Source organism: Gopherus flavomarginatus, chromosome 17 (genome assembly GCF_025201925.1).
Source record: "Gopherus flavomarginatus isolate rGopFla2 chromosome 17, rGopFla2.mat.asm, whole genome shotgun sequence".
NCBI classification, from domain to species: Eukaryota; Metazoa; Chordata; order Testudines; family Testudinidae; genus Gopherus; species Gopherus flavomarginatus.
This window is the reverse complement of record NC_066633.1, coordinates 10,912,640-10,939,399: the sequence shown is the minus strand read 5'-3', so window position 1 is coordinate 10,939,399 and position 26,760 is coordinate 10,912,640. Positions and strand designations below refer to the sequence as shown.

At 55.5% G+C, this 26,760-nt stretch overlaps 1 protein-coding gene across 1 annotated transcript in view; it reads left to right on the top strand.

The window, feature by feature from the left end:
• LAMC3 (laminin subunit gamma 3) overlaps positions 1-26,760 on the top strand; it is a 51,570-nt gene that overhangs the window by 14,069 nt on the left and 10,741 nt on the right. The window contains exons 4-24 of the mRNA XM_050926092.1: positions 552-718; positions 1,692-1,880; positions 2,808-2,925; positions 3,094-3,192; positions 3,870-4,006; positions 6,026-6,142; positions 7,843-8,044; positions 8,696-8,808; positions 10,135-10,353; positions 15,741-15,929; positions 16,035-16,280; positions 16,888-17,041; positions 17,566-17,708; positions 18,434-18,612; positions 19,285-19,405; positions 20,470-20,675; positions 21,185-21,261; positions 22,162-22,296; positions 22,747-22,891; positions 23,587-23,739; positions 24,421-24,523. Of these exons, the coding sequence (XP_050782049.1) occupies positions 552-718; positions 1,692-1,880; positions 2,808-2,925; positions 3,094-3,192; positions 3,870-4,006; positions 6,026-6,142; positions 7,843-8,044; positions 8,696-8,808; positions 10,135-10,353; positions 15,741-15,929; positions 16,035-16,280; positions 16,888-17,041; positions 17,566-17,708; positions 18,434-18,612; positions 19,285-19,405; positions 20,470-20,675; positions 21,185-21,261; positions 22,162-22,296; positions 22,747-22,891; positions 23,587-23,739; positions 24,421-24,523 (3,212 nt within the window). The remainder of the gene's footprint in view (positions 1-551; positions 719-1,691; positions 1,881-2,807; positions 2,926-3,093; positions 3,193-3,869; positions 4,007-6,025; positions 6,143-7,842; positions 8,045-8,695; positions 8,809-10,134; positions 10,354-15,740; positions 15,930-16,034; positions 16,281-16,887; positions 17,042-17,565; positions 17,709-18,433; positions 18,613-19,284; positions 19,406-20,469; positions 20,676-21,184; positions 21,262-22,161; positions 22,297-22,746; positions 22,892-23,586; positions 23,740-24,420; positions 24,524-26,760) is intronic.

Here is a 26,760-nt window from a genome sequence, read left to right as displayed (position 1 = left end):
ATTGCACAGGGCACAGGGCCACAGAGCTGTGATTCCCTACCAGGAGTACGTGTACCCCTGGGGGTACGCAGAGGTCTTCCAAGGGGCACATCAGCTCATCTAGATACTTCTCTGGTTTTACAGCAGGCTACATAAAAACCAGTAGTGAACTCAGTACAAATGAAAATTTCCTACATACAGTGATTTGTTTATACTGTTCTATATACAATATCAGCGGTTCTTGAACTGTAGGAAAATTCATTTTAATGGGGTCGCCAGGGCCAGTGTTAGACTTGCTGGGCCCAAGGCAGAAAGCCAAAGTCCAAGTTTTTAAGTGAGGTGAACCACTGCTCTAGAGTAGCTCACCTCCTTGAAATAACACCCTGGCTCCACCACAGACTGGACCAAATCCAGGGGTGAGCCTGTCATTGGAGTCAGTGGCTTCCCTGCAGTCCATGGGAGCTGGGCCAGCCTACCGAGGGAATGGCTCTGCTGAGCACAATGGTCATTCTAATTACCGCTCCCATGCTCAGCCGAACCCTGACAGTGACAGTACCTTGGCACCCTTGCAGGTGTAAGTGCAACGGCCATGCCAATGAGTGTGCCCCAAATGAAGTGGGCCAGCTGGCTTGCCTCTGCCAGCACAACACCACCGGTGTGGACTGTGAGCAATGTCAGGCTTTCTACCAGGACCGGCCGTGGGCGCGAGGAACTGCTGAGTCCGCCAACGAGTGTCTCTGTGAGTACCAGAGCTTAGTGCCCTGCAGGTGCTGCCAGGAAGCTCCCATTCCTCACTCACCAGGCTGACTCTGCCATTCAGAAAATCATTTCTTAGCATCCAGGGAACCCTGTCTCTGTAGGTTGCCAGTTCGAATCCAGCCCTGGTGGGCAGTGGTCAAAAGCTGCTAACCTCTGAGGCTGCAGGAAGTCAGCTCAGGGTCCTGGTTCTGACCCAGGGCAGTGGCATCTCCTGCACCCTGGTGCAGCAAGAGAACAGCTCCTTCCTCTTGCAGGACAGCTGCAGCCACTGTGGAAAGAGATGCCCATGCTGCACCCAGGGGGTTACCCATCTGTTACATCAGCCCTTCTCTAAGGGCATACATATGTTTTGTGTTTTCCATCCTATTACGACTATAAGGATCATGGGGCAGGGGTCTGATCTCCTCGATGTAGCACTGCTCTGAGCTCCCAGGGGGTGCTCAACAGATAACAAGGTTGATTCAGAGGCAAGAGTGCTACCTACAGTCAGAGACAGACACACAGACGATTGTCAGTGCATTTAGCATCAAGACACTGAAGGAAAAACCATGGGGAATCTGAGGACTAGCACAGCTGAGTGTGGCCTTTCACGGGGAATTCCCCTACCGCACCCCAGAAGCAGGAAGGGGGCTCTTGGGACAGGGCCTACCTTTGTTCTGTGCTTAGCCCCTAGCCAAAAGGGGTCCTGATCCATGACGAGGCTCCTGGTGCTCCCAGATTACAAACAATACAGAATAATAATAATAATAGCAGTCCAGTGAGGTAACACATCATCCGGTCACTCCAGGAGACCTGGGCTGGAGCCCAGCGGAGGTCCCGAGTGCCATAGGTTAGTCTCAGCTCAGTCCCTCCTCACCACCCAGTGGCAATTCAAACCCAAGCCCCTCCATCTCCATGTCTGTTTTGGCCCCTGTGACATTCTCGCTCTTCCCCCCCTCACTTCCCTGGCACAGCATGCAACTGCAGCGGCCGATCGGTTGAGTGCTTCTACGACCGGGAGCTGTACCGGCACACAGGGCACGGCGGCCATTGCCTGAAGTGCCAGGATAACACCGACGGGCCGCACTGCGAGCGCTGCCGACAGAACTACTACCGGTGGGATGGGCAGATGGCCTGCCAGCCATGCAACTGCAACGCGGCGGGTACGTGGTACACGGCAACGCCGCTGGGGAGGGGAAACGGGGTGGCCCTGGCACAGGTGATGCCACGTTCCATCAGCTTGTCCAGCCTCCACCTGGCAAAGCCGTGACCACGCGCTGCGCTTGGCCTGTGTCTCTGGGCAGGTCTAGACTAGAGAGTTAGAGCAATGTGGGTTAGGGCTGTGACTATTTTTCCCCCACTGACACAGTGATACTGGCAAAAGCCCTAGTGTAGATACAACAGAACTCATTTCGCTTGGGGAACCAGTATAAGATGCACCTACAAAAGCCCTTTCTTGCCCGTATAAGTGCGTGTGCACATGGAAGCTATGCTGGTGTAGTGATCCCAGCCAAACTTTTCTAGTGAGAATAGGCCCCTCCCCTGCTCCAGGGAGCGAGAGGGTTATGACAGAAATGTGGGCACAGTTAACTGAGGAACGGGACAAAGCTGCATCCTCAGTGATTGGGGCGAGACCTCTTTAAAAAAACAAACCTATAACATTAAAAGTTCAACCACGTCCCATCCCGGGGAACGTCTCTCCCACCCTCCCCTACTCCATGCCCTGCTCTCTCCGTCAGTTCCCACACACACTATTTTTCTGTGACTTGCCCTCTTGCCACCTATTGCAGCACGTTCTTCCCTCAGCCCATGACTCCCGGAGGCACCCCTCTTCCCGATCCACCTCCCCCAGGTCCCATACCGCTGTGCTCAAGGCAGAGTCCTTGCTCGCCTTTGTGGAGGAGTGAGGGGAATGGACTCCCTCTCTTGCCAGCCCCTTGTTTCTCTCCCAACATGCTGTGGGTCGGCTCCCATCTCCCCAGCTGCAGGAGGGTCTTGCACACACCCATACACACCCATTCTTTCCTCTGCTCTCTGTCTCTGCCACCTCCCCCTCCCTCACTGCTTCCTCTTGGTTTGGTTCCTCGCAGGCTCCCTGCGGCTCCAGTGTGACAACTCGGGGGCCTGCGACTGCAAGGCCAGCGTGACTGGCTGGAAGTGTGAACGCTGCCGGGCCGGGTTCCACTCTCTGAGTGAAGGGGGCTGCAGGTGAGAGAACTAGCTCCTGGAGCCAGGCTCCCCTGCACTTCAGGGGAGCTTGGCCTTTCTCCGCTTCCCACCCTGGAGTGCAGCCTCGACCCTGACCTGATAGGGCCAAAGGCTGACGGACGGATGAGTGGGGAGTTGGTCTCATGTTGTTGGCTTTTGCCTCTGCAGACCTTGTGCCTGTGACCCTGCCGGCAGCGTGGGGACCTGTGACACCAACTCGGGGCGCTGCTCCTGCAAGGAGAAAGTGGAAGGCTACCTGTGCAACAGGTGAGTGAAGCACCATCTCAGGCTGTGCTGGGGACTGGCTTAGGGCAGGGCAGGGCTGGGCTGGAAAACCACACCCCCTCCCTTTCAGGTGTCAGGGCGCCCAGCGTGAGCTCAGCCACTGCTGGGTCGGTCTCTCCTTCCAGGGTGGGCATGAGAGAGGGAGCATCCCTCCGCCCCCACTAGAGCAAAGGGATGTGGGGTGGAGACTGAAGGAGCTGCAAGCTCGCTACTCCCAACTTTGCCTCCTGCCGGGAGAAGATAGGACCACGGCAGCCGCTGGTTCCCCACAGCCAGCGCTCTGACCTACTCCCCACAGCGCCTCCTGCTGGGAGGAGCTGGGAGTGCTGTGGTTAATTCCCCTGAGCCAGCACCCCTGTCCCATTCTGTGCGTGCAGTCCTCCTGCCTCTGTTCTGCTCCCTGCGGGGAGAGGCTGGGAATGCAGTATTTGAGGTGCGTTTTCTCTCCAGCGACTCCTGCTGGGAAAGGGTTGGACTTGAAGTCCCTTTCTTCTCTCTCCTTCCCTCCCTACTGCCTGTGCCCACACCCATTGCTCCTCAACTGCATCATGTTGGGAGAAGACAGGAGGGGAGTAGCTATGATTCCCGCACTGCAAGTGTCCATGCCTGCCCCATCCCCTATTCAGCACCACTGCTGTGTTTTGTCTCCCTGCGTCCAGATGCCAACCTGGCTCATTCAATCTGCAGCCCCACAACCCTGCAGGCTGCACCAGTTGCTTCTGCTATGGCCACTCGACTGTGTGCACTGCAGCCACCCAGTACGAGGTGCACCACATCCGCTCTGACTTCAGCCAAGGTACCAGACCCAGCAGCGGAGCCGGTGCCTGCTTATGGGAAAGGGGAGGCAGGGATGGAGGAGGGAGACTCTGGGATGGAGGCTGGCAAGTCACTCAACATTGCACTGTCTGGATCTGAACATCCTGGTTTGGGCCTGACTCTGGCTTAGACTGGGGGGGGAGTGGCAGTCCTCTGGCCTCCCCTCACTCAGCAAATAAACAACTGATACTAGCCGAGTTTAAATTTGCCACCATAAACTCCCCCTGCAAGTTCAACTGGACCCAGTATTCCCCTTCACTTCCCACCCAGAACTGCTGCATGGCCATTACATAACTACCACCTTCATCCCCAGTGTAGCTCATGGAAGTCCTGGATGCCGTGGTCCCTAGATACCGATATATAGTCTGTAAGTTGCTATGGGCTGTAACATACCAGATAGATGGCAGATGTTGCTACTTAAAGGAAGCTGTAACCATCCTGCAGTGGCCAGGGGCTGGGATTGCGTTGAAAGGTTTGAATGGCCTTTTCCCCCCAAAACCGTGGAGCAGAGTCAGTTGGCTTGGGGAGGGGATAGATGAACATGTGGGAGGAGGTTCCCCCTGGCTCCCTCTGGAGTGTCTGCCTAGTAAGGGGTGAACAGCTGGCTCAAGGGTTCTGCTCACACTTGGAACTTCTACGTTGGCTTCCTCCTCCTAGGGTGACTAGATGTCCCAATTTTATAGGGACAGTCCTGATATATGGGGCTTTTTTTTATATAGATGCTTATACCCCCCACCCCCATCCCGATTTTTCACACTTGCAATCTGCTCACCCAGCCTTGGCCTAACCATTGTGCATAGCTTGTGTTATTCCCACTGGGGAAAGGCCTCTGCATGACCCTTGCTTTGATGGAGGGAAAGTACTGCTCAGGCCATGAAAATAGGACTTTATCTCCACTGGGCCTGCAGCCAGGGATATGTCTTACAAGGCTGAATCCCATCTCTTTGCTGCATATGTGAGGAAATTCTGCCCTCTGCTGAGCATCACAAGAAACTTACATAATACAACCATTGAGCATTACCCCGGGGGTGGGCTTCCTGCCCCGGTGCAGAAAAATTCCCCCCACGTGGGTAGCTCAGCTGTCGTGCCCATGAATGTAACCTGAGCTGTGCATAGCTGCCCACAGAGCCGATGGTATGGAACTTCATCCGATGAAAGCGTATCCTGATTGTATTAAAAACATGTTACCAATTGCCACATCCCTGTAATGTGTTCCACACATTTGAAATAGAGCCAGGCTTTATACCATGTGTTTTTCTGTGGTAGGAAATCTAGCCAATTTTGGGTTGCTCTTTTAGGGCCAGACAAGAGTGGCGCCAGGGTTTTTGGCGCCATAGGCTGGGGTCCTTTCGCACTCCCGCTCATTGGCGGCAATTCTGAGGCGGGTGGGGGGGCGGTCCTTCCATGCTCCTGGTCTTCGAGGCACTTCAGCGGCGGGTCCCGGAGCGAGTGAAGGACCCACCGCAGAATTACCGATGACGACCCAGAGTGCGGAAGGACCTCCCGCTGCCGAATTGCCGCCGAGGGCTGCAAAATGCCGCCTTCCCAAATCCTGGTGCCCTAGGCAACCACCTAGGTCGCCAAATGGAAGCACCGGCCCTGGGGCCAGATTTTCAAGGGCTCAGCTTCCAATTAGCCAGTCGTGCACCAGCTCTTTTCTAGTTCACGCTGAGCAGCACTTTCCCCTTCAGAAGTGGATGATTCTTAGTGCTCTAAAATCTGTGTGCTTTCTCAGATTGTCTTGAAACTTGCTGTGCCTTCTGGGGCTGCTGGGTGGTATTAATGGGCCAGTTTGGGGGTCATTTGGGCAAGACATTCCTGAGATGCAGCCCCCCTAAAAATCTAAATAAGGGCTAGATTTCCAAATGTGCTATTGTTGTGACGCTTATGCCTAGATCAAATAGCTGACTATTCTGCTGGGGATACCCCCTGTATGCTCCATGTTATATTTCCCATCATGCCTCACTGCATGCTCTGACTGTGTGCATTGGTTGCCAAGGGCCTGAGGGCTGGAGAGCTGAAGTTCCAGGTGCCAAGGAAGTACAGCTGGACTGGGCCAATGGGGAGATCTACCTAGAGCAGGACGGAGAGGAGCCAGCCGATTTCATAGCACCAGGTACTGCTGTATATGGGAATGCCGAGCTGAACAACTACTTGTAACTGTGGTTGCTGTGTGGCTGTGATAAAACCTCCACTGTGTGTTGTTTAAGAATCCACAGTTAAAACAATGTACCAGTTGCCATGTTCCACCCCAGAGGTGGCTGTATTTCAGTGATGGATGAAGTGATTCTTTTGTATGCAAGGGAGGCCGTGGATCCTAGTGGATAGGATGCTGGACTCAGATGACATTGGTTCAGTTCCCAGCCCTGTCACTGGTTTGCTGGGTGACCTTGGGCAAACTCAATTCTGCCGCTCTCTGCCTCGGTTTCCCCATCTGTAACACGGGGATAATGATACTGGCCTCCATTATAAAGGACATTGATATCTACTGAGGAAAGGTGCTACCTAAGAGCTAGGTGTTAATATTACTATTATTTGTGAAGAGCTTTGGGAACCCTTGCCATGACAGGTGCTGTATACAGTAACTCCTCACTTAAAGTTGTCCTGGTTAACGTTGTTTCGTTGCTGATCAATTAGGGAACATGCTCGTTTAAAGTTGTGCAATGCTCCCTTCTAACGCCTGCTTTGTCTACTGCTTGAAGGATGAACAGCCCGTTGCAGCTAACTGGTGGGGGCTTGGAAGCAGGGTGGACCAGCAGCCCCCTATCAGCTCCCCCTATCAGCTCTCCACTCCCCTAAGTTCCCTGTGCAGCAGCTGCCCAGCAGTCTAGCAATTGCAGCTGTCCCTCCCCCCACTGCCATGTGCTACTCCTGCCCTCTGCCTTGGAGCTGCTCCCCGAGACTCCTGCTTGATGTGCGGGGGTGGGAGGAGGGAAGGAAGAGGGGGAGCTAATGTCAGGGTGTCCCCTTCCCCCCTGCTCCTGCACCCCACTTACCTGCATCTTCCATAGCGCAGAGGGTACACACCAGGGCTCAGGATGGAGGGAGCTTGCAGAAACTGTGGTCTCAGCAAGCTGATCTAATTAACAAGAGAGTGTACTTAAGGGAAATGTGCATATCTCCCTCCATTCCTGCTGCCTTGCAGAGTGAGAGAGTTAACCCTTGAGGCTCAGCCAATTGCTAGTTCATCATTTAGCAGTAAGGGAAATATCCCACCCTCTGACTCCTCCACCTCAACCAAACTTCACAATCATCATCACTGTGTACCAGTATTTAAAACTTATACTGTGTGTGTGTGTGTGTGTGTGTGTGTGTGTGTGTGTGTGTGTGTGTGTGTGTGTGTGTGTGTGTGTGTGTGTAATATAGTCTTTTGTCTGATGAAAAAAATGTCCCTGGAACCTAACCCCCCTCATTTACATTAATTCTTATGGGGAAATTGGATTCTCTTAACGTCGCATTTTTCAGGAACAGAACTACAACGTTAAGTGAGGAGTTACTGTAAATACATGATGCCATTAGTACTGTTACAAGGCTAAGGGGGAATTGAGCCCTCAGCGTCCAAGCCATTAAAGCCATTCTCACGCTCACATTCCTCCTTGTTAGGAAGCATGTTGACGCTGACAGAGCGTTAATCTCAATGCAGATTAGAACAGCAGTGGAAACCCAGAACTATGTGTGAAATGAGCCAAGATCCATTGTACACGCCAGGCCTGGGTCTGGGCCGGTTGGTTCTGCCACTGAAATCCATGGAAGCAGGACTGGACCCAGAGGCTGGGAGGGTCTCATGGACTCTTCTCTCTTCCTTTCACCTCCCAGAGAAATTTCTGCATGACCAGCGTCTCAGCTACGGGCAGCTCCTCTCCCTGCTCCTTCGAGTGGAGGGGAACGGGAGCAGATCCTCTCCATTTCCCATTCGGCTGGTCTTAGAGGGAGACGGCATTGCGGTTTCTGTGAGCTACGTCTCCCCAACAGGCAATGAAAGCCAGCCCCACCATGGAGAGCACAAGGTCACCTTCAGGTACAGGCTGGCTGACCTCACTTCCTGGCAGACACGCGTCTCCCTCACTAAAATCACCACCTCAGCTGGCCCCTCTGTTGGCAGAATCCCACAGGGAGGCCAACGACTGAGTGGGCCATGGAGACTGAATTTCCCTCTCACCACTACGTGGCCTCGCCGAGCACATTTGAAACCCACTGGCAGAACGCCGTGGGGAGAGTTTGTACCAATGCTCCGTGTGCTGGACCTGTTCTGTCAGGACAGCACCTTTCAGCAGTGCTAATCCCCATGGCCTGGTTCTGATCTCAGTGCAAATCAGGACTGACTCTGCTGAAGTCAGTGCAGTTACCTCAGTGTTAAACCAGCGTCAGCCAGATCAGAATCAGGCCCACTGAGTTGACTCTGCCCGTTACCCAGAGTGCCCTGCTCCCTGGCCTGGGAATGCACAAACACATCAGAGTTTCCTCCCGCAAACTTGCCAGGCCCCTTTGTTGGTGCCCCCCTCGAGAGACTTCCCAACATTCACCTGCCTCGTTGCTGCCCTTCCCATGCCTGCTGTCCTCCTCCCCCCCCCCGGGTCGAGATGGCCCCAGTTTGCTTCAGCCCGTATGTGTGGGAAGCTCTTATAAGGAGCGAGGCTGCACCCTTCCCTTCTGGGCTGATTTCTAACAGGCTCCATGAGGCGAAGGAGGAGATGCAACCCCCGCTGTCATCCTTCAACGTCCAGCGTCTGCTCTCCAATCTAACTGCCCTCAGGATCCAGGCTGGCAGCAGCAACGCACCTTGTAAGTGATCTCCTGATGGCTCCAGAGCCACCGCCTCGGGCTGGGAGCTTCCTCCTGCTAAGAACCCAGGAGAGCTCTGGGTCTGGGCACTGGACCAGGTAGCCCTGCAGTGCAACAGGGAAGTCAAGGGGAGGGAAGATTTAGCTTGTAAGCTCTCCAGGGCAGGGGCTGAGTGTGTACAGCGCCTGGCACAATGGGGCCCTGATCCTGATGGGGGCCTAGGGTGCTACTGCAATATAAATGATTAATAATCATGGTCACCAGGTGGAGGCTGCACTGAGTTCCTCTTCGACCGTTCTGAATAGTGCTGGCTGGGGGTTCTTTGGCCAAGGTCTTGAGGTTCAGAGACCTGCCCCATTCCACCTGTGCCCTGGAGTCTAAGGATGGAGTCTCCCTCTGAGCTGTGGGAGGCAGGTGGCATGGTGGGAATCTGTTACCTGACCAGCATGGGCTGTGATCTGACACTAAGCAGGGTTGAGCTAGGGGGTTACTTGGATGGGAGACCTTCCCGAGACTCCTCATGGTCTCAGGGACTCAATCAGCAATGTCCTTCTCTCTGAATCCAGGTGGTCTGATGCTAGGGGCATAGTGCGGCTGGAGTTACTGTTTTTGTGTATGAGACATAAAACAGAGTCCTGCTGCTTATAGTCTCCACAGTTTGTGGTCAGCCTGGATGATCGAATGGGCCTTTCTGACAATCCTATGGCATTCTTTGTAGCAGTCAGCGTCATGGCCACATTCAAACTGTAATAGTTACGTTCTGCCTCCCAAAATTCCCTCCGCAGGTTCAGACTCAACATGGCATTTTCACTTTCCGACCTAAACTCTTGGGCAGCATTGCTGTGAGCTGTTAAGCAACAGCCGTGTTCCACCTCTCAGGTGGCTGCATTTCAGTGGTGGGCGCCCTGATCTTTCTCGATTTTACTTACTGCGAGGGTGTTAGAAGGCTTAGTTAGTAAGGGCAAGATTTTCCAAATTGCCTTATGATTTGCAATCCCTCAGTTGTTTGGCTGCCACGCTTAAGATGCCTTAAAGAGACCTGGTTTTCAGAGGACAGGTGCTCAGCACTTTCTGAAACCCGGGCTTGCCTAAGATGTCTCAGGTCAGGCACCAAGAGTCACTAATCATGTGCGAAAATTGTGCCCTGAGAGTATTTTGTAAAATGCTTTGAGATCCTTATGGGAAGGCACTAGAGCTGGGCACAGTGCTCTGTTCCCTTTAGACAGCCCATCCTGGAAAGGGTGCTAGAGAGACTGGATTGAAGGGTCCATTGTCTCGGCACAGGTTGTACTCACCCATCGTAACTTCTGGTTGTCCCTTCCACAGGTAGAGTCTCCCTGAGCGAGGTCCAGCTCACCTCTGCTCGCCCAGGTCATTCCCTACCTGCTTGGTGGGTGGAGGAGTGCATCTGCCCACAGGGGTACACCGGGCAGTTCTGTGAATCCTGCGCGCCGGGCTACAAGAGAGAGATTCCATTGGGCGGGCCCTTCACCAGCTGCATCCCCTGTACTTGTAACCAGCACGGCAGCTGTGACCCCAACACAGGTTTGGATCCTCTGCTTTCTGTTAGTGATTTCCTTTTACCATCATACAATCTCTCACCTTCCTTTTCTAGAGACCTTCATGGTATCCATTCATTTCACAGCCTCCATTTAGCCATATAATTACTGTGCAGTTATGCTGTAAATAGATAATAAATCTGCATAATTTCCAAAGAAAGATGAGAATTACACTTGAGGTTACAGCACCCAGCATCTCAGATTATTGCCATGTAAATTACAGGGGGTGGTTTCATAACACTGTCATTTCAGAGACAAAGATAACTGCCTCACGGTAATAATAACAATGCCTCTACCACCACAGACATGTGTGGTATTTTATGAGAGTAAGTAGGGGATAGGGAAGGAAGAGCAGAGGTGTCAGTGGAAATGTTACTGGGGCCTGGATGAGGAGTTTGAATATAATGCGTGAAGAGGCAGGAGGCCAATGGAAGGATTGAAGGAGGGAGGGTGGGGTGGGCAGAACCTGAGGAGATGATGATGACCTTAGCAGGGTGTTGGCGGCAGACTGGAGTGGCAGAATTAAGAGGTAAGGAGGCCAGGCAGGAGAAGGCTACCGCGTTTGAGTTGCAAGTTGTGATCAGCACATGGACAAAGGATTTATCAGTAAGAAGATGGATACTGAAGAGGAAGAAGCAACAGGCTTTAGTGAAGGAGACAGGGTAAGAGAGAAGAAGCTATCTGGAGGTGGAACATAGACTGCATGTACCATGATCAGCAGTTGCAATGTAACTACACTATTACAGGGTTTTATACACAAAATGCTCTACCAGTAACCAGTGAAATTTTCACACCCATTGTTAGGTCCAGTGTTCCCTCTATTTTTTCTATCCATATGTGGAATGAATTTTATGTGCACTATTTCGAGGTAATGTGCGGATATGCACCACTAGTAAAAACCTAGATATAATCTATATTTTTAAAAAGTTACTATAGGGATAATGACTCCAGCCAGGACAGGTTGGGCATTTTAGAACTCACTATTCAAATAATTCAATTTAAGTGTAAGAGAGAAATAAAAATTATGAAATGCGTAGACTAGTCAAAAAACTAAAATAACACCCTTTGAAAGAAGTATCCAGAAGTAACAACAACAACAATACAAGTATGTGTTGTGGGGTGTGAGTGTGAAAGACAGAGTGTGTGTGTGTGTGAGAGAGAAAGAGACACCCCCACACACTTTAAATATGTTGCCCTTTTAAGTAGATCAGCAAGTTCAGACACTGTAGGAGCTGCCAGCAAGCTCCCTCCCTCCTGAGCCCTGTCTTTCCCCCCCGAGCCCGCTCTGTGCAGATGGAGTACAGGGCCAGGGCGAGGAGGACACCTTGATATCAGCACCCTTTCCCCCACCCCCCACCCCCCCTCCGCTTTGCACAGCAAGCAGGACACTCTTGGGAGCAACTCCAAGGCAGAGGGCAGGAGCAGCATGTGGCACTGAGCGGAGGGACACCTGAACTGTGCGGCACTTGATAGCCTGCTGGGCGGCTACCCAGCCAAGCAGCTTACAGGGAACTTAGGTTATGTCTTGTAGTCTCTGTAGACTACTAGAGGGAGACATGTTCGTATGTAACCCACATTAGGAGAGTGTCCGGGGATGGGGTTGTCTCCCTCTAGGGGCTGGTCCATGTAAAAGATTGCTGTAGCAGCCAGGGAGGAGACCTAGTCATTTAGCTCCAGTGGGAGAGACTCTTACCTTCAGCTCTGTGGGCTCAAGGGGTCAAACCCCACTGTCCGCCGAAGTAGGGTGGGTTATGTGTGGTCTGTCCCAGGCAGTAGTGTTTTCCCACTAGAGGAGCATGAGATCACAGGCACCTGAACAAGTCTGATATGACATCTCCTGCGATTCTGGGCTGGTGGGGAAGCAAGCAGATACACATGGAGTAGTGCTCCATCGGGGTAACCAAAACCAGATCTGTAAAGGCTGCCAACTGCAAATGAATTGCAAATGGCAGAGACTCCCTGCTGTGAGCTGCTCCTCCAGGGAAAGCATCTGGGTTTCTCTGTCAGTGGCGGAAATCTGCTGGCTCATGGCTGCTTCACACAAGCACCCTGGTATCCAGACCAAAGTTCAACTGGGATGACTGCATCTGCTGTCTGGAGATTCCTCCCGAAGTTCTCACTCGACACAGCTTCGTTCTTCACTGCCTGCCCTAGACTGTCACCAACGTGCTTCGTTGAGTCAACTGCCATGTTCAGCCCCAGCCTGTGCCGCAGTCCAGGGATCACAGGATGCTCTCTGCACAGCACGCAGACGTGAAAGGAGCTGCAGAGATGCTCCCGTGCTGTCCTGGTTCACACTGAGAAGTATTTTGCTCATCAAGTTGTCTCATTGACTGCAGTGCAGCTGCTTTACTCAGGGAATAAGGCAGAATCGGGCCTATCTGATTGTATGAAATAATGTAACATCAATCCATGGCCACCTGTGACCTCACAGCTGTCAGTGTGTAACATCGTGAACATCATGGTGCCTTGTGGTGACTGCAAGGACAGCACCCAGGTCCCAAAAGCACAGACCAGGAGCTAAAGTGGTATTAGCAGTATAGGGCCTGTGACACACAGCTGAGCCATCCTGAGCATGTATAATTAGACAGGCAGGGTACATGATGTACTCCCCTGGTCAGGTACAGCTGATATGTGGGCACCTGGCATATCTGCTACCCAATAACATACACTCCATGGCAGACAGAGCTCAGTCTGTCCATGAGTTCTGTTCTGGACATTCCCTGCCTAACGCCGTGGCAGGCCCTAGTGGAGCCCAGCTCAACGTAATTCCCTCGAAGAGACTTGGAAACAAGATGATTCACTTGTTACTTAACTGAAGAAACCCAGGACCCAATGTCAGCGCTAACAGGACACCTCTCCACCCCCCGCGTCTTGCTGGTGGTCTGGCTCTGGCATTGCAACATCTGTGTTGCATGAGTGAGGAAATGTTTATGGCTGGGACAGAGAGTACTTTAAAGAGCAGTTTTTAACATGTTCCTCTGCCCTGCCAGACGGAAACATTACAGTGTTCTGCAGCTTCTTTCCCTCGTTTGTTGTGGAGTGCAGTTTTTGGATGTCTCCAGTTTAATATGATTCCCGGATGCAATTCCACACCTTTGATCTTTCGGCCTTCATTCTGACAATCAAGCCGCCCATTTGTCACACAGGCATCCCTTAATTCATTTCCCACCCTTCTCCCTGCCCCTTTCTCTTTCTGTTCCTTCTTTCCCCATCGTGTCCGACTCATTTCACAGCTTCGCCCGCTGCAATCCAAACTGCCCCATATGTGCTCTTCCCAGGGAGCTCTGAGTCCTCAGGCTCTTTCAGCGCGCCCTCTTCCCCCTCTTGTCATGTGTCCCCCATGTGTTAAGCTGACTCTGTGCCCTTGGGAAATTTCCCACAAACCTTTCCCCCAGGCCAGCTTGCCTAGTCTGATCTGATCTTGCCAGCTGAATGAAGAAATCATCATGGGACTCTCTGTGCTCTCTCTCTCCAGTCAGTTGGACTGATTGCTGGAGGCAGAGGGGCTCCAGCCAAAGGGAGAGGGATTCAGAGTGTCCCAGTGTCTCCTGCTTGCTTCCTTGTCCTCTGACTCACTGGCTTAGGTCACAAGAGGAAGTTACACTCATCCCCTGGGCTTCGGACCGGTTGCTTGTGTGTCACATGACGCAGACAGGGCATGTGTTTGGACACATCTTGCACCATCTTGCAGAAACACGTTGTCAAGGATTTCAGACTCTGACAGATTTTTAATATTGAGAATTCATTGGGCTTCCAGCCCGACGGTTGAGTGCTCTGGCTCGCCCAGGGAGAGCTGGGCTGGCATGTTCCTTTCAAATTCTGCTGGTGTTACTCTGTCCTTATTCCATGCAAGCCAAATAGGTATTTCTTGCCTGAGCAAGGACTGCGGGATTTGGCCCATAAATTGTAGAAAGGGACACACACAAGCACACCCCTATTGTTGTGGGGAGCTGATTCAATCTAATCCAAACCTGGATGCGATTGAAATTTTGCAGCAGGCCCCATCTCTCCACAGGGCCCAGTGAAAACCCTCGGTCCAGATGCTGGGGAGGTTGGAATTTGGCTCAGACGTGTTCTAACTAGTAATTCCGCCAACCTGGGGCTGAGGCCTGACTGCCCTCCCAGAGGTGCAACTCGGTTTGATTTCGCTGGGGTTCCTCCTGATTCAGCTCTGCTGCAGTTCCATTGACGTCTAGGGATTTGCTCCAGGTATGGATTTGTCCCTCTGTGTCTGGATGGTGACACTAGGAATAAATCCAGGGTGGAACCTGGAGCACGCGTCGAAAGGGATCCCTGAATGTAAAGGTTTGCAACTGTAGCTTAGCTATTGCCCCTAGGGACGACAGGAGGAACAGTCGGGTGAGCAGGAATGGGCTGTGGGTTGGGCACCCAGGGAGCTGGAGTCATTGCAAGGGTACAGGGGGCAAGGCGAGGAACACTCTGAAGTTTGGCTAGGCAGTGAGCAGCAGTGGAGGGATGGGCAGATGGGGCGTGCTGGCAGAGAGCCACCCCCATGAGCTTGTCCTGGGGTTTTCACCTTTTAGGATGTGAGACGAATCTTCCGCTGAGGTCGGAGCCAAGTGTGGCTCAGCAAGCGGAAAGCAGAGGCACCCACCTGTGACTGGCATGGGAAGCAGGTGCTGTGGCAAGCCCTGGGCTTGAGCAGAGGCAACGCCATGCCCACTATCAAACTGGTGTGCAGCCTGGATGGCCAGAGACTGGGCACTATGGTGGGATATTGATGAGGAAGGGATGGACAGAGGTATGTCTATGCTGCAATTAGACACCTGTGGCTGGCCTGTGCCAGCTGATTTGGCTTTGCAGAGTTCGGGCTAAGGGGCTGTGCAATTGTGAGGTAGACATTTTGCTTCGGCTGGAGCCTGAGCTCTGGGGCCCTCCCACCTCACAGGGTCCTAGAATCTGGGCCCCAGCCCAAGCCCCAATATCTGCACTGCAATGAAACAGCCGCTTAGCCCGAATCAGCAGCACCGGCCAGCTGTGGGTTTTGAATTCCAGTGTAGACACACCCTGAGGGACCTCGCCTGTCCTAACTAAAGCAGCTCGTGGAGAAGCCAGGGCGGGATGCACAGTCTATCCGCTGCAGGGAGGGGCTGGTGAAAATGCTTCAGGGGTTTTCTAGGACCAGGTGATCCAGCTCAGCCTGTGCAATGGGTGATGTCTGACTCCACTGCAGTGCTACCCCCTGCTGTCCTCAGTGGGGTCACACTGGGGTAGCTGCGAGCAGACCTTGTCCCAGGAGCATGGGGGGGGGTGTGATCCCTGGCCCAGGCAGGGGCCTGGGGTTTCTTGCATTCTGGCTTCAGGATCTCTAGCCTGGGGTGGGTGGTCTTTCTGCTCTGTCCCCTGCAGGGCACTGCCAGTGCCTCCACCACACCGAGGGCCCGTCCTGCGAGCGCTGTGCCATTGGCTTTCACGGCAACCCCTTCGTGGGGCACTCTGATGACTGCCAGCCATGCCCGTGCCCCGGCCAGTCACCTTGCACGGCTATCCCGGAGAGCGGGGAGCTGGTGTGCACCCACTGCCCCCAGGGGCAGAGAGGTAAGGTGCTGAGATGGGGGTGGGGAGTGGTTCTGGATGGGACAGGTGGGGGGGGTTCGCTGGCAGACAGACTCCCCACACACTGTGTGTTGCTCACCTCTCCAGGAAGACGCTGTGAGCTCTGTGACGATGGGTTTTTCGGGGACCCCTTGGGGAGGAACGGCCCGGCCCACCCTTGCAGCCCCTGCCAGTGCAACGGTAATGTGGACCCCAATGCCGTGGGCAATTGTGACCCTGTCTCCGGGCAGTGCCTGAGGTGCCTCTACAACACAACCGGAGAGCACTGTGAAAAGTGCAGGGAGGGCTTCTACGGGAGCGCGCTGGCTCGGAGCCCCGCCAGGAAGTGTGCCCGTGAGTACGGATCCCCTCGCTCACCCCTGGCCCTCCAGGGCTTCCCCTGCCCCGGCTGCGGCCTTCTGCTTATCACATCCCACTTCACGGAGACCAGGGCGTGGGGCCCTATTCACTCCTGGGGTAAGCGGGTGCCGCTGCCATGGAAGGGGAAAGAATCTGCACCCCCAACAACTGCAGGGCTGGATTTGGCCAATGGTAGTGCCAGGGTAAACCCGTAAAGAGTGGAGGGAGTGTGGGCTGGGGGGGATGGGCAGTGTTGTTGAGGGGTTAGAGCAGGAGAGGGGGTGAGTTAATGGAATTGCATCGCTGTGTGACCAGATCTGCCTTGGGCTCTATAGTTATAACGCTTTCCTCTCTGCAGTGCTGGCCGGCCCAGCTTCCGAAAGAGATGGGCAAGCAGTAGTGTGTGAAGCCTTCCGCCTCCTCTAGAGTTCCTTGGTTTTCTAGGTGGGGAAACTGAGGTACAGGGGGGTGAAGGGACTTGTCCAAAAGCCATGCAGCAAGTCAGTGGCAGAGCAGGGGATAGAACCCAGGTGTCCCGATTCCCAGTCCCTGGCTTGAGTCTGCCTGCTCCAGGTTAATAGGCAGTGCTTTCTCCCCCTAGCCTGTGAGTGTAACCCTGTCGGTTCAGCCCAGGGGCTGGAGGCCTGTGATCCCCTCACTGGCCAGTGCACCTGCCTCCCTCATGTGACCGGGCGAGACTGCAGCCGCTGCCAGCCGGGGTTTTATGACCTGCAACCAGGGACTGGATGCAAGAGGTAGGTGGAGATGGAGGCCTTATTAGCCCACTGGGGAAGATAGTCTCTGAGTATCACTGCCATGGACCACAGGGAACGCCTCCAGGAGAGGGAGGCAGCGGCCGGTGCCCGGTTAACGAGGCTCCCTGCACTCTGTATTTACTGCGGGTGCAGCTGTCCGGGTCCCAGCGCCAGGTCCCCCGTAACTCTAGAGCCGCAGCCTGAGGCAGCCTGCTGCCTGTGGGGCAAGTCCAGCGCCCATTGAAGGCAATGGCAGAGCCTCCCCATGTGTCAACGGACCCAGCCTGACGTCACGGAGCTCTGGTCTTGAACCAAAGCTACCCCCACCCTCCGGCCCTGCATGTGTCAGCTGGGACTCGCTCTCTGCTAGGGCAGCTGGGGACCCCCCAAGGGCCCAGGTGTTAACACAGTGCTGGGCACACGCCAGAGCTGACCTTGTCCCTGTTCCTATCCGGCTGGGCCCTTGCGGGTGGCTGGGCCGCAGGTTTGTCTGCCCTCACCACCTTCCTTTGCCTTTGTCCCAGCTGTGAATGCCACCTGGTGGGCTCTCAGGACAGCCAGTGCCACCCGCTCATGGGGCAGTGCCCCTGCCAGCCTGGTGTCGAAGGACAGTCGTGTGATCAATGCCAGCCTGGCTTCTTCGGGTTCTCGGTCAAGGGCTGCCGAGGTAACAGCAACGAGGAGCAGCTTCTCCAGAGAGGTCATGTCACTCAGTTTCTCTCCCATATCGCTGGTGGCTTATGGTATCGGTGCGGCTGAGCCTGGCACAGGGGGCAGGCTGCAGTGGTGAAACTTTGTCATGCCATCTCCACTGAGCATTCCCTCTCCTCACAGCACTCCTGGCCCACTAACTGAATAGTTCAGTCCCTGCCTGTCTAACACAAAGAGGGCAATGGGGTCTCCCGGTTGGGGCAGGGACCTGGAAAACTAAGCTCCTGGGTTCTCTTCCCAGACCCACCTGGACTTGCAGTGTGACTCTCAGCAAGTCCCGCACCTCTTGGTGCCCCCGTGACCCTTGCTGCACAGGGGAGGTAATGTTCTGGCCTGCTTCTCCTGGCAGTCTGGGGCTCGTGTCTGAAGCCCTTGGAGAGTCTGGGAGAAGAGGCAGTAGAGGAGGGCAGTCAGCCGTGTGTTCTCCTCTGTGGGTCAGGCTTTGTTTTCGATTGCACTAGTTCAAATCTGGAGTGACTGCTCTGAATTCAGTGGAGCTCCTCTTCCCATTGGCATCATTCTGGAGAGCAAGGTCTCTGCCTGAGCCTCTGGGCTGCCTGATCATGGCTCCAGTCCATGGACTGACTTGGACGCTGGCAGGGACGCAGCATCCCACCTCTACCCCTGGGGTCTGACTCGTGCCTGCTACTGTCTCCTGACCCTGCTGTCCCTTGTGTGCAGCCTGCAACTGCTCCCTACTGGGCGCCATCACCCCACAGTGCCACGAGAACAGCACGTGCGTCTGCAGGAGGGGCTTTGTGGGCTACAAGTGTGATCAGTGCGAAGTGAACTTCTTCTACGCCCCAGAGAGGTCTCTGTGCCAGGAGTGTCCCGTCTGCTACAGCCTGGTGAAGGACGAGGTACGGCGCCGGCCTTGTCTCCTGCCAAGGGGATTGCACAGCCAGGAGCCACTCCCTCCTTGCAGGCTTCCCCCAGGGCCAGAGCAGCTTCGGTCCCCCTGCCTGTCCAGGCTCCTTAGCAGCACCCCGGGCACCCTACTCTTCTCAGGGGTCAGTACAAGGTGTCTGGATGGAATTCTGTGGCCTGTGATATGCAGCAGGTCAGACTAGAATGGACCCGTCTGGCTTGAACCATTACGAATCTGACCCCCCCGCACTCCCCTGCCTCCTTGACTGTGCTGACCTTCCCCTGCCCCAGAGCCCCCTGCTTTCTCTGCACACACCTGCCTAGAATCCCCTTCGCCCTGTGTACCCCTGACCCACCCTGACAGCCCTTTGTACTCACAGAGCCGCATTTGCTCCCTCTTTCTCATGCCCCCTCATCCCTCACACTGCCATTCCCCAACCCCCATGTGCTGTGCCCTCTCCCAAGTGCCATCGTTGTGTGGGCCCCGGCCCTTTACCTACCTTGCCCCAGCCCTATACACCTACCCTATATTTACCTATATGCCCCCCTGTCCTATATACCGCCCTGATCAGCCTGGCCCAATGCACCACTCTATCCCTGCCCACACACCACTCTGCCTGTGTGTCACAAGCTGTCCTCTCTGAAACACCCCATTGCCCTCGCAGGCTGACAAGCTGAAGGCCAAACTGCAGCAGATGGAGGCGTGGCTGCAGAAACCAGACTGCAGCAGCCCCCAGACCCATTACACAGCACGAGGAGAGGAGCCCCAAGGAGACCAGCTGCCAGGTAGAGAGGGGCAGAGGCTGGGGAGGCTCATCTCCTCGGGTCAGTGCAGGGAGGGCCCTGGGAGAGGAGCGGTGCACATTGGTTACTCTCCACGGCGCTCGGGAGCAACGGTGGCAGCCTAAGAGCCACATAGACGGGGCTCCCTCCAGAGCCTGGTTCCGCCAGCTGTTCATGTGGCCCAAGGGGGGTTGCTAGCAAGCAGTGAGAGCCAGCCGCCCAGTGCAGAGGAACGCATCCCTCGCGTACAGAGGGGATCCCAATGCTCCTCCAGTCAGCAGGGGTCAGAGCAGAGGGGAGCGTCATTCCCCGTCAGGCACTGGAGTCAGGGGACCTTTGCACAACAGCTCGGTGCACTGCGTGCATGCTGAGGTCTGAGCCCTTTGTTGGAAATCTACCTGCCAGTGTCACTGTGGGGCTTCTGGCTGTGGAGCACACTTGGAAATCTGGCTGCAGTTGTGGGTGCTGAGCCTTGGGAACCTGCCCCTGCGCTGCCTTGAAGATCTTGTCCCTGGGCTGTGCAGCAGCTGTGGGCATCACGTTACTGACAAACTGCAGGGGGCTCAGAAAAGAGGATGAGGTGGCTGGAGGGACCCGCAGGGTTAGGGTGACCAGACAGCAAATGTGAAAAATCGGGACAGGGAGTGGGGGGTAATAGGAGCCTATATAAGAAAAAGACCCAAAAATCGGGACTGTGCCTATAAAATCGGGACATCTGATCACCTCGTGGTGGGGTAAATGGTCAGAGCGGGGCTCAATATTGACTCAGTGCAGGGAGTATTAATGGCCACAAGTATTTGGGTATTGCCCAGGGAGGGGAATTGTGAAGGAGGGCTCAAGGGGGTGGACTTAGGTGTAGTGGAGGAATCCAACTGTCTGTCATCAGAACCCCCAGCGTTAGAACCTGTTAGGCGGGGAAGACATCCTGCTTGCCATGTGAGCATGCACCCTCTGGGCCAGAGCGCCACTCCCCTCCCCTGGGCAGGAGACGGCAATGCATCAGCACAGGGCTCCCCCCGAGGGAAGGGGTGATGGCTGCAGGAGAGCTCTCCCTGTACTGCTTGCAGATGCCAAGGCGCTGTTCCTGGAGCAGGTTGCCCAGCTGGAGGGCTCAGTGGGCACTGAGTGGGGTCGGCTGAGGAACATCAGCGGGACCGTGGGCTGCGCCAGTGGCGGTGACGAGAAAACCTGCATCCTCCTATCAGAAATCAGCGCCGTGCTGCGGTCCACGCAGCGGGAGCTCCAGCAGGCTGCAGCTACACTAGCGACAATGGTGCCTGGCTCACCCTGGGCTTCTGTCAATCCCTCTCCCGCGGCATAAAATGACTCTGAGCCGTGCTAGATGCTAGTGATGGTGCCCCACCAGGGAGGGCCCTTGTTCCTTTCCCAGCCCGGCAGCGGCCAGGCTCGTGGGGTGTAGTAGGACCTGAATCAGTGACCTGCTCTTCCAGTAAAGGAGCAGAACCAATAGGCAAACACAGCGCCCCACCCCCTGGCTGACCTTTCAGCCTTGCAGGGTTGAGATTTCTTCCTTTGCTCTCTTTCTAATCCAGGGGAAATCCACCCAGTGACTCTGCCACCCCCATGAGATCCTGGTGGGGGGGTGCGGCGGGTTGTTCTTCCCACCAGGAAAGGCTGGGGAGAGACTCACCCAGAAGGTGACATGGAAGGAGCCTGCCCAGCCCTAGCCACTGGTAGTGAGTACCGTGCCGTCCCTGCAGAGAGAATCTGGGGGCTGAACCCTGGGGCTTCACGTTCATGTTTTATGTGGTTTTTTTTAAGGTAATTCCTCACGACATTTCCCAGCAGCCCACCAGCTGGAGTCGCCTCGCACTGGAGTCCCGGGCGCTGGCTGCCAGGTACCGCACTTTGGACATGCATGCACATAGATGCATACACAGATGCCTGCACATTCACACCTGTGCATCACGTCCGCGTCCGCACGAGGGCACACCTCCCACAGTCTGTTCAAAACGTGTTCGCCTCACTCTGACACCTCCTCCTCCTCCAATCCGCCCGCTGGCTTCCCTGGTCCGTGCACTGTGTTTTCTCTCCAAGGCTGTGCCCCACCTGTATCCCTGCGGCCGTTCCCTCTCTTCTTCCTCCTCCCGCTCAGCCTCCGGCCTCTTTTCAGGCTCCTCCTCACTCTTGGAAGCAACTCCCCCCCAACCAAAAAAACCCTCCATCCTTAAAGCCAATCCTCTTGTGGATCCCCTGCTCTGAGTGCTCATTGAGCATCTTCATGCCTCTTGGTCTGCTGACTCATGTGTTGTGCCTGAGGCAGGGAGAAGCTCTCAAGACAGGGGCCTGCTCTGGTCCTGTGTGCTCGAAGCACCCCGTGCAGGGAGTGTTCTCAGGAATCAGCCAAGTGCATGGACTGTGCAGTGACACAGGCGTGCTCTGGATCACGCTGTCCTCTGTTAGAGCAGAAAGGTGCAGGCAGGGGTGGGCACACCACCTGCCCTCCTGGGATCCAACCACTGGAGCAAGGAGCCCAACAGGCACCGTGGACTCTGGAGCTGGGAGCTGGATGCCATTCTGCCTTGTGCATCCTCACTGGAATTGTTCCGGTCTTGCTGCGGGTGTCGGCTGAATGGTGACGATCCAGCCGACCTGATCTAGTTCTGTCGCCTGAGACAGAGAGCTCAGACCAGCCTGACAGCACACACTTAGAGCCCATCTATGCCCTGTTTCTGGGGCGTAACCTCAAGGCTCACATCTGATAGCATCTCTTGTGGGGGGGGGGGGTGTCTCTGCAGTCACGGGGATGCAGCCGCAGAGCTGGAGTCTGTGGCCAGGAGAGCCCTGCTCGCTTCCAACACCAGCTACACTCTCCTGCAGAGCATTGTGGAGGACAGCGCTAGCCTGGAGCGCAGGACAGAGCTGAAAGACCGGTATGGGATCAGCAGTGTGTCTATGGGAGCTGAGTGCCAGTGTGGCACAGGAGCCTTCTAGACCTGCCCAGGTTTCCCCACCCAATGTGCCGAAACCCCAGCTGCCAGGGACCCCCGCTAGGGGCAAGAGGGGAACTGTCTGCATGGTCCATTCAGTCTGTGGCCTCTTTACCAAGCCTGCCAACAAGGGGGTTGGTTGTGGTGGTTTTGTGCTGTGGACACCTGGGCTGAGACCCATCAAACTTGTTGCACACAAGCCACCAAAGGGCCACTGGGTAGTGCTGGTTCCCAGGTCACGATCAGTTTGGACCAGCCTCAAACCCAGCAGGCTAGAGGGGACCCCCTACATCAGCAATCCCCTGAGCCCTGCATGCCTGGCCAACTGCCAGCTCACTGTGTCCTTTCGCCTGCTGCGAGATCACAGGTTTGTCTTGCACCCCTTCTGTTTAGGTACCAGGAAATCCAGCGGGTGCAGGAGGAGCTGGCTGCTGGCATGCTGGAGGTGGCAGCTGAGGCCAAGAGAACCTTTGCATCCATCCGCCAAGCTAATGCAGACATGGCAAAGAACCTCTCGAAGCTCGATGCTCCACAGCTGGTGGGCAACCCTTAGTACTTGCTAATGCTATCGACTGCAGGGCTGGAGACTCAGACGGGTCCCACCTGGTAGAGTGCCCCAGTCCCAACCCAGCAGGGCACCTCTAGGGTGGAAGGGAGGTTCAGGCTCCATGGCCGAGTCATTTGTCTAGATCACTGTGGTATCTGGGCACCTCCCACTTGTGCCTGGATTGTATCCTCACACCCCTGCGAGGCGGGGAGGGAGTTGAGGCACAGGAGAGATGAAGACACTTGCCCATCCAGCTCCTTCCCGCTAACCAGCCAGCTTAGCTCGCTGCCTTTGTGCTGAGCCAGCCAGGGGACAGTCTGGGCCACCTCTGGTGTGGCCATGGGGGTGATCATAGTGTGGCTGGCATGGCCTTGCTCCATCCCCAGGTGCTGACTGGCTGGGGAGGGAAAAGGGCAGTTACCAGCCTGAGAAGGCTGGTAAGTGCAGCAGCAGCTCAGAGCTCCCCTGCCTCTAGGGGCCTTTTGGGGCGGCTGATTATCCCCACTTTAAGCCAGGAACAGAGCCCCAGGTCTCCTGACTCGCTGTCCTGTGCTCTGACCACTAGAGAGCCTTCCTCTGAGCTCATGCCCTCCCTCTCTGGTGCCGGGGGCTTGGAGCAATGGGAGATGCCCCCTCCCCACAGCATCCGCTTTCTGACCAAGCTGTTTTGGTGCCTGATCCCACAGCGCTCCCTAGTGGTGCAGACCGGAGCCCTGACTCGGGAGCTGATGGAGCTGGAGCAAGGGGTGGAGGCGAAAGAGCGCCTGGCCTTGGATGCGTGGGATTCTCTGATGGCCGCGCCGCGCCCAGAGCTGCAGAGGGCTCAGCAGTTTCAACAGGCGAGTGTCTCAGGGAAAGGTGGCCGTGGGCTGAAACCAGGGAGCTACTTTCCTGGCAAACTCGGAGCCTGTCACTGATTTAGGCTGCGGGGTGATAATACATCTGCATCCATCTGCACCCACCAGCGCAGACAGGAGGGGGCAGAGTGAGATTCTCCCACCTTTCCAGGGACAGAGGCCTCTGCATCCCAGCAGGAGCCCGGAGTTTCCTTCTTCCCTTCCTCTCCCACCCACCCTATCCTCTCTCTAGGCCCTGCCTCCTGCTGCAGTCCTTTTGTCCACAGAGAACTGGATGAGCCCAGCCACCCTGGCACCCATGCTTGCCCTGCTGAGCCCACTCGGGGCTGAGGAACAGGGGCAGGGAAGACAGAAGCACTTCCCTGGCCAAAAAACCCTTCACTGGGGGTTCACCCAGGCAGGCCAGGGCAGAATTGGAGCCAGAACTTTCAAGCCTGGCACAGTTCTGTTCCCTGGGCCCTGTAGGGCTCTCAGATGCAGAGGGTAGTGCCTAGGTCCCCTGGAGTCAGCCCAGAACATGTCTTTCCCTCCGCCCTGCTCTTCTTCCTATAGAAAACCCACCCAAGCAGTCTCTGAATAGCATGGTTGGATCAGCAGGAAGGCTCCCTCGGTGAGACACCCTCACGCCCCTACATCTCACTCCTGCCTCTCCTTCCCCTGCAGCTGCGGAAGGGGGTTGATGCTGCCCTGACTCTGGCAACCTCATCAGTTTCGCACGGAAAGGCCGTGGTCTCTGAAGCAAAGTCCCTGCTGTCCAGCTTGGAAGGTAACAATCACTGACCAAAGCATCTCACCAGAGCTCAGCTCCCCTCGCTTATCCCAGCAGAGCCAGGGAGTGGGATGTGCTGTCACGGAGTGTGGGGGAGTCCGGCCCTGCACCCCTCTTCCTGGGACCCACAGTGACTCTCAGCCAGCCAGTAAAACAGAAGGTTTATTGGACAACAGGAACACAGGTTACAGCAGAGCTTGCAGGCACAGTCAGGACCCCTCCACCGAGTCCTTCTGGGCTTTCAGGGTGCTTGGATCCTAGCTAGGATACCCTGAATTCCGCCCACACAGCCCCAAGCCCAAACTCAAACTGCTTCCCTCCTGCCACTCCCTTCTTTTGTCCCCTTCCCGGGCAAAGGTGTTGACCTTTCCCCTCCCTTACCTAGCTCAGGTTACAGGCTCTGGCATCGTCCATCTCCTAAAGTCCTCCCCTGCTCTCCCACTCCCCACACAGACAGTCCCTACTGCATCACATCTCTCCCCCCTTCGAGACTGAACTGAGCGGGGTCACTCTGCCCAGTGACCTGGGGAAGTTCAGGGTCCCCTCTCCGGGACAACGCATCCGCTGTCAGGTTGGCACTTCCCTTCACATGGACCACGTCCATGTCATAGTCCTGCAGGAGCAGGCTCCACCTCAGGAGCTTGGCGTTGGCTCCTTTCATCTGGTGCAGCCAGGTCAGGGGAGAGTGGTCGGTGTACACGGTGAAGTGTCGCCCAAAGAGATATGGCTCTAGCTTCTTAAGGGCCCACACCATGGCCAGGCATTCCTTCTCGATGGCCGCGTAGCTTTGTTCCCGGGGTAGCAGCTTCTTACTCAGGTACACGATGGGGTGTCTCTCCCCCTTTTCATCTTCCTGCATTAACACCGCCCCCAGTCCCGTGTCTGAGGCATCGGTGAACACCATAAAGGGTTTGTCAAAATCTGGGTTTGCCAGAACTGGGTCGCTAACCAGAGCCTCCTTCAGCGCCCGGAAAGCCTCCTGGCACTGCTCAGTCCAGATCACCTTGTCTGGCTTCCCCTTTTTGCACAGTTCAGTGATGGGGCCGGCTATGGCACTAAAGTGGGGCACGAACCTTCGATAGTACCCAGCCATCCCAATAAAGGCCTGGACCTGCTTTTTGGTTTGGGGAGCAGGCCAGTCTCTGATCACCTCCACCTTGGCTGGTTCCGGCTTCAGGCAGCCGCTCCCCACCCGATGGCCCAGGTAAGATACTTCAGCCATCCCCACCTTGCACTTCTCAGCCTTTACTGTTAACCCAGCCTTTCGGAGTCGGTCCAGGACTTGTTTAACCTGGGACACGTGGTCCTCCCAGGTCTGGCTGAAGACGCAGATGTCGTCAATATACGCCACGGCAAAACTCTCCATCCCCCTCAGTAGCTGATCCACAAGGCGCTGGAAGGTGGCCGGCGCTCCCTTGAGGCCGAAGGGCAGGGTCAAAAACTCATAGAGCCCCAGAGGGGTGATAAAGGCCGATTTCAGCCTGGCATCTGCATCCAGCGGCACTTGCCAGTAGCCTTTGGTAAGATCCATAGTGGTGAGGTACCGTGCACCTCCCAGCTTGTCTCGGAGCTCGTCAGGCCTGGGCATAGGGTAGGCATCAGATACGGTGATGGCATTGAGCTTTCGATAGTCCACACAGAACCAGATTGACCCATCCTTCTTGGGAACCAGCACTACTGGCGAGGCCCAAGGGCTGGAAGACGGCTGGATCACCCCCAAAGCCAGCATGTCCCTGACCTCTCTTTCAAGATCCTGGGCAGTTTTACCAGTGACCCGAAAAGGGGAGCATCTTATAGGGGGGTGTGACCCCGTCTCCACCCGGTGGACAGTCAAATTAGTGCGTCCAGGCTGGTTGGAAAACAGCTGTCGGTACAGATGCAGCACCCCTCTGATCTCAGCGTGCTGGCCCGGGGTCAGTTGCTCAGAGAGGGGAATCGCCTCCAGGGGGGAACCAGCTTTTGTCCCAGGGAATAGATCCACTAAGGGGTCATCTCCCTGCCCCTCCCAATGTCCACACACGGCCAACACCACATTCCCCCTGTCATAGTATGGTTTCATCATGTTCACATGGTACACCCGACGGTGATGTGCCCGGTTTGACAGCTCCACCACATAGTTTACCTCATTCAGTTGCTTGATAACCTTGAAGGGCCCTTCCCAGGCGGCCTGGAGTTTGTTTCTCCTCACGGGGATAAGAACCATCACCTGATCCCCGGTGGTGAAGGCACGGGCC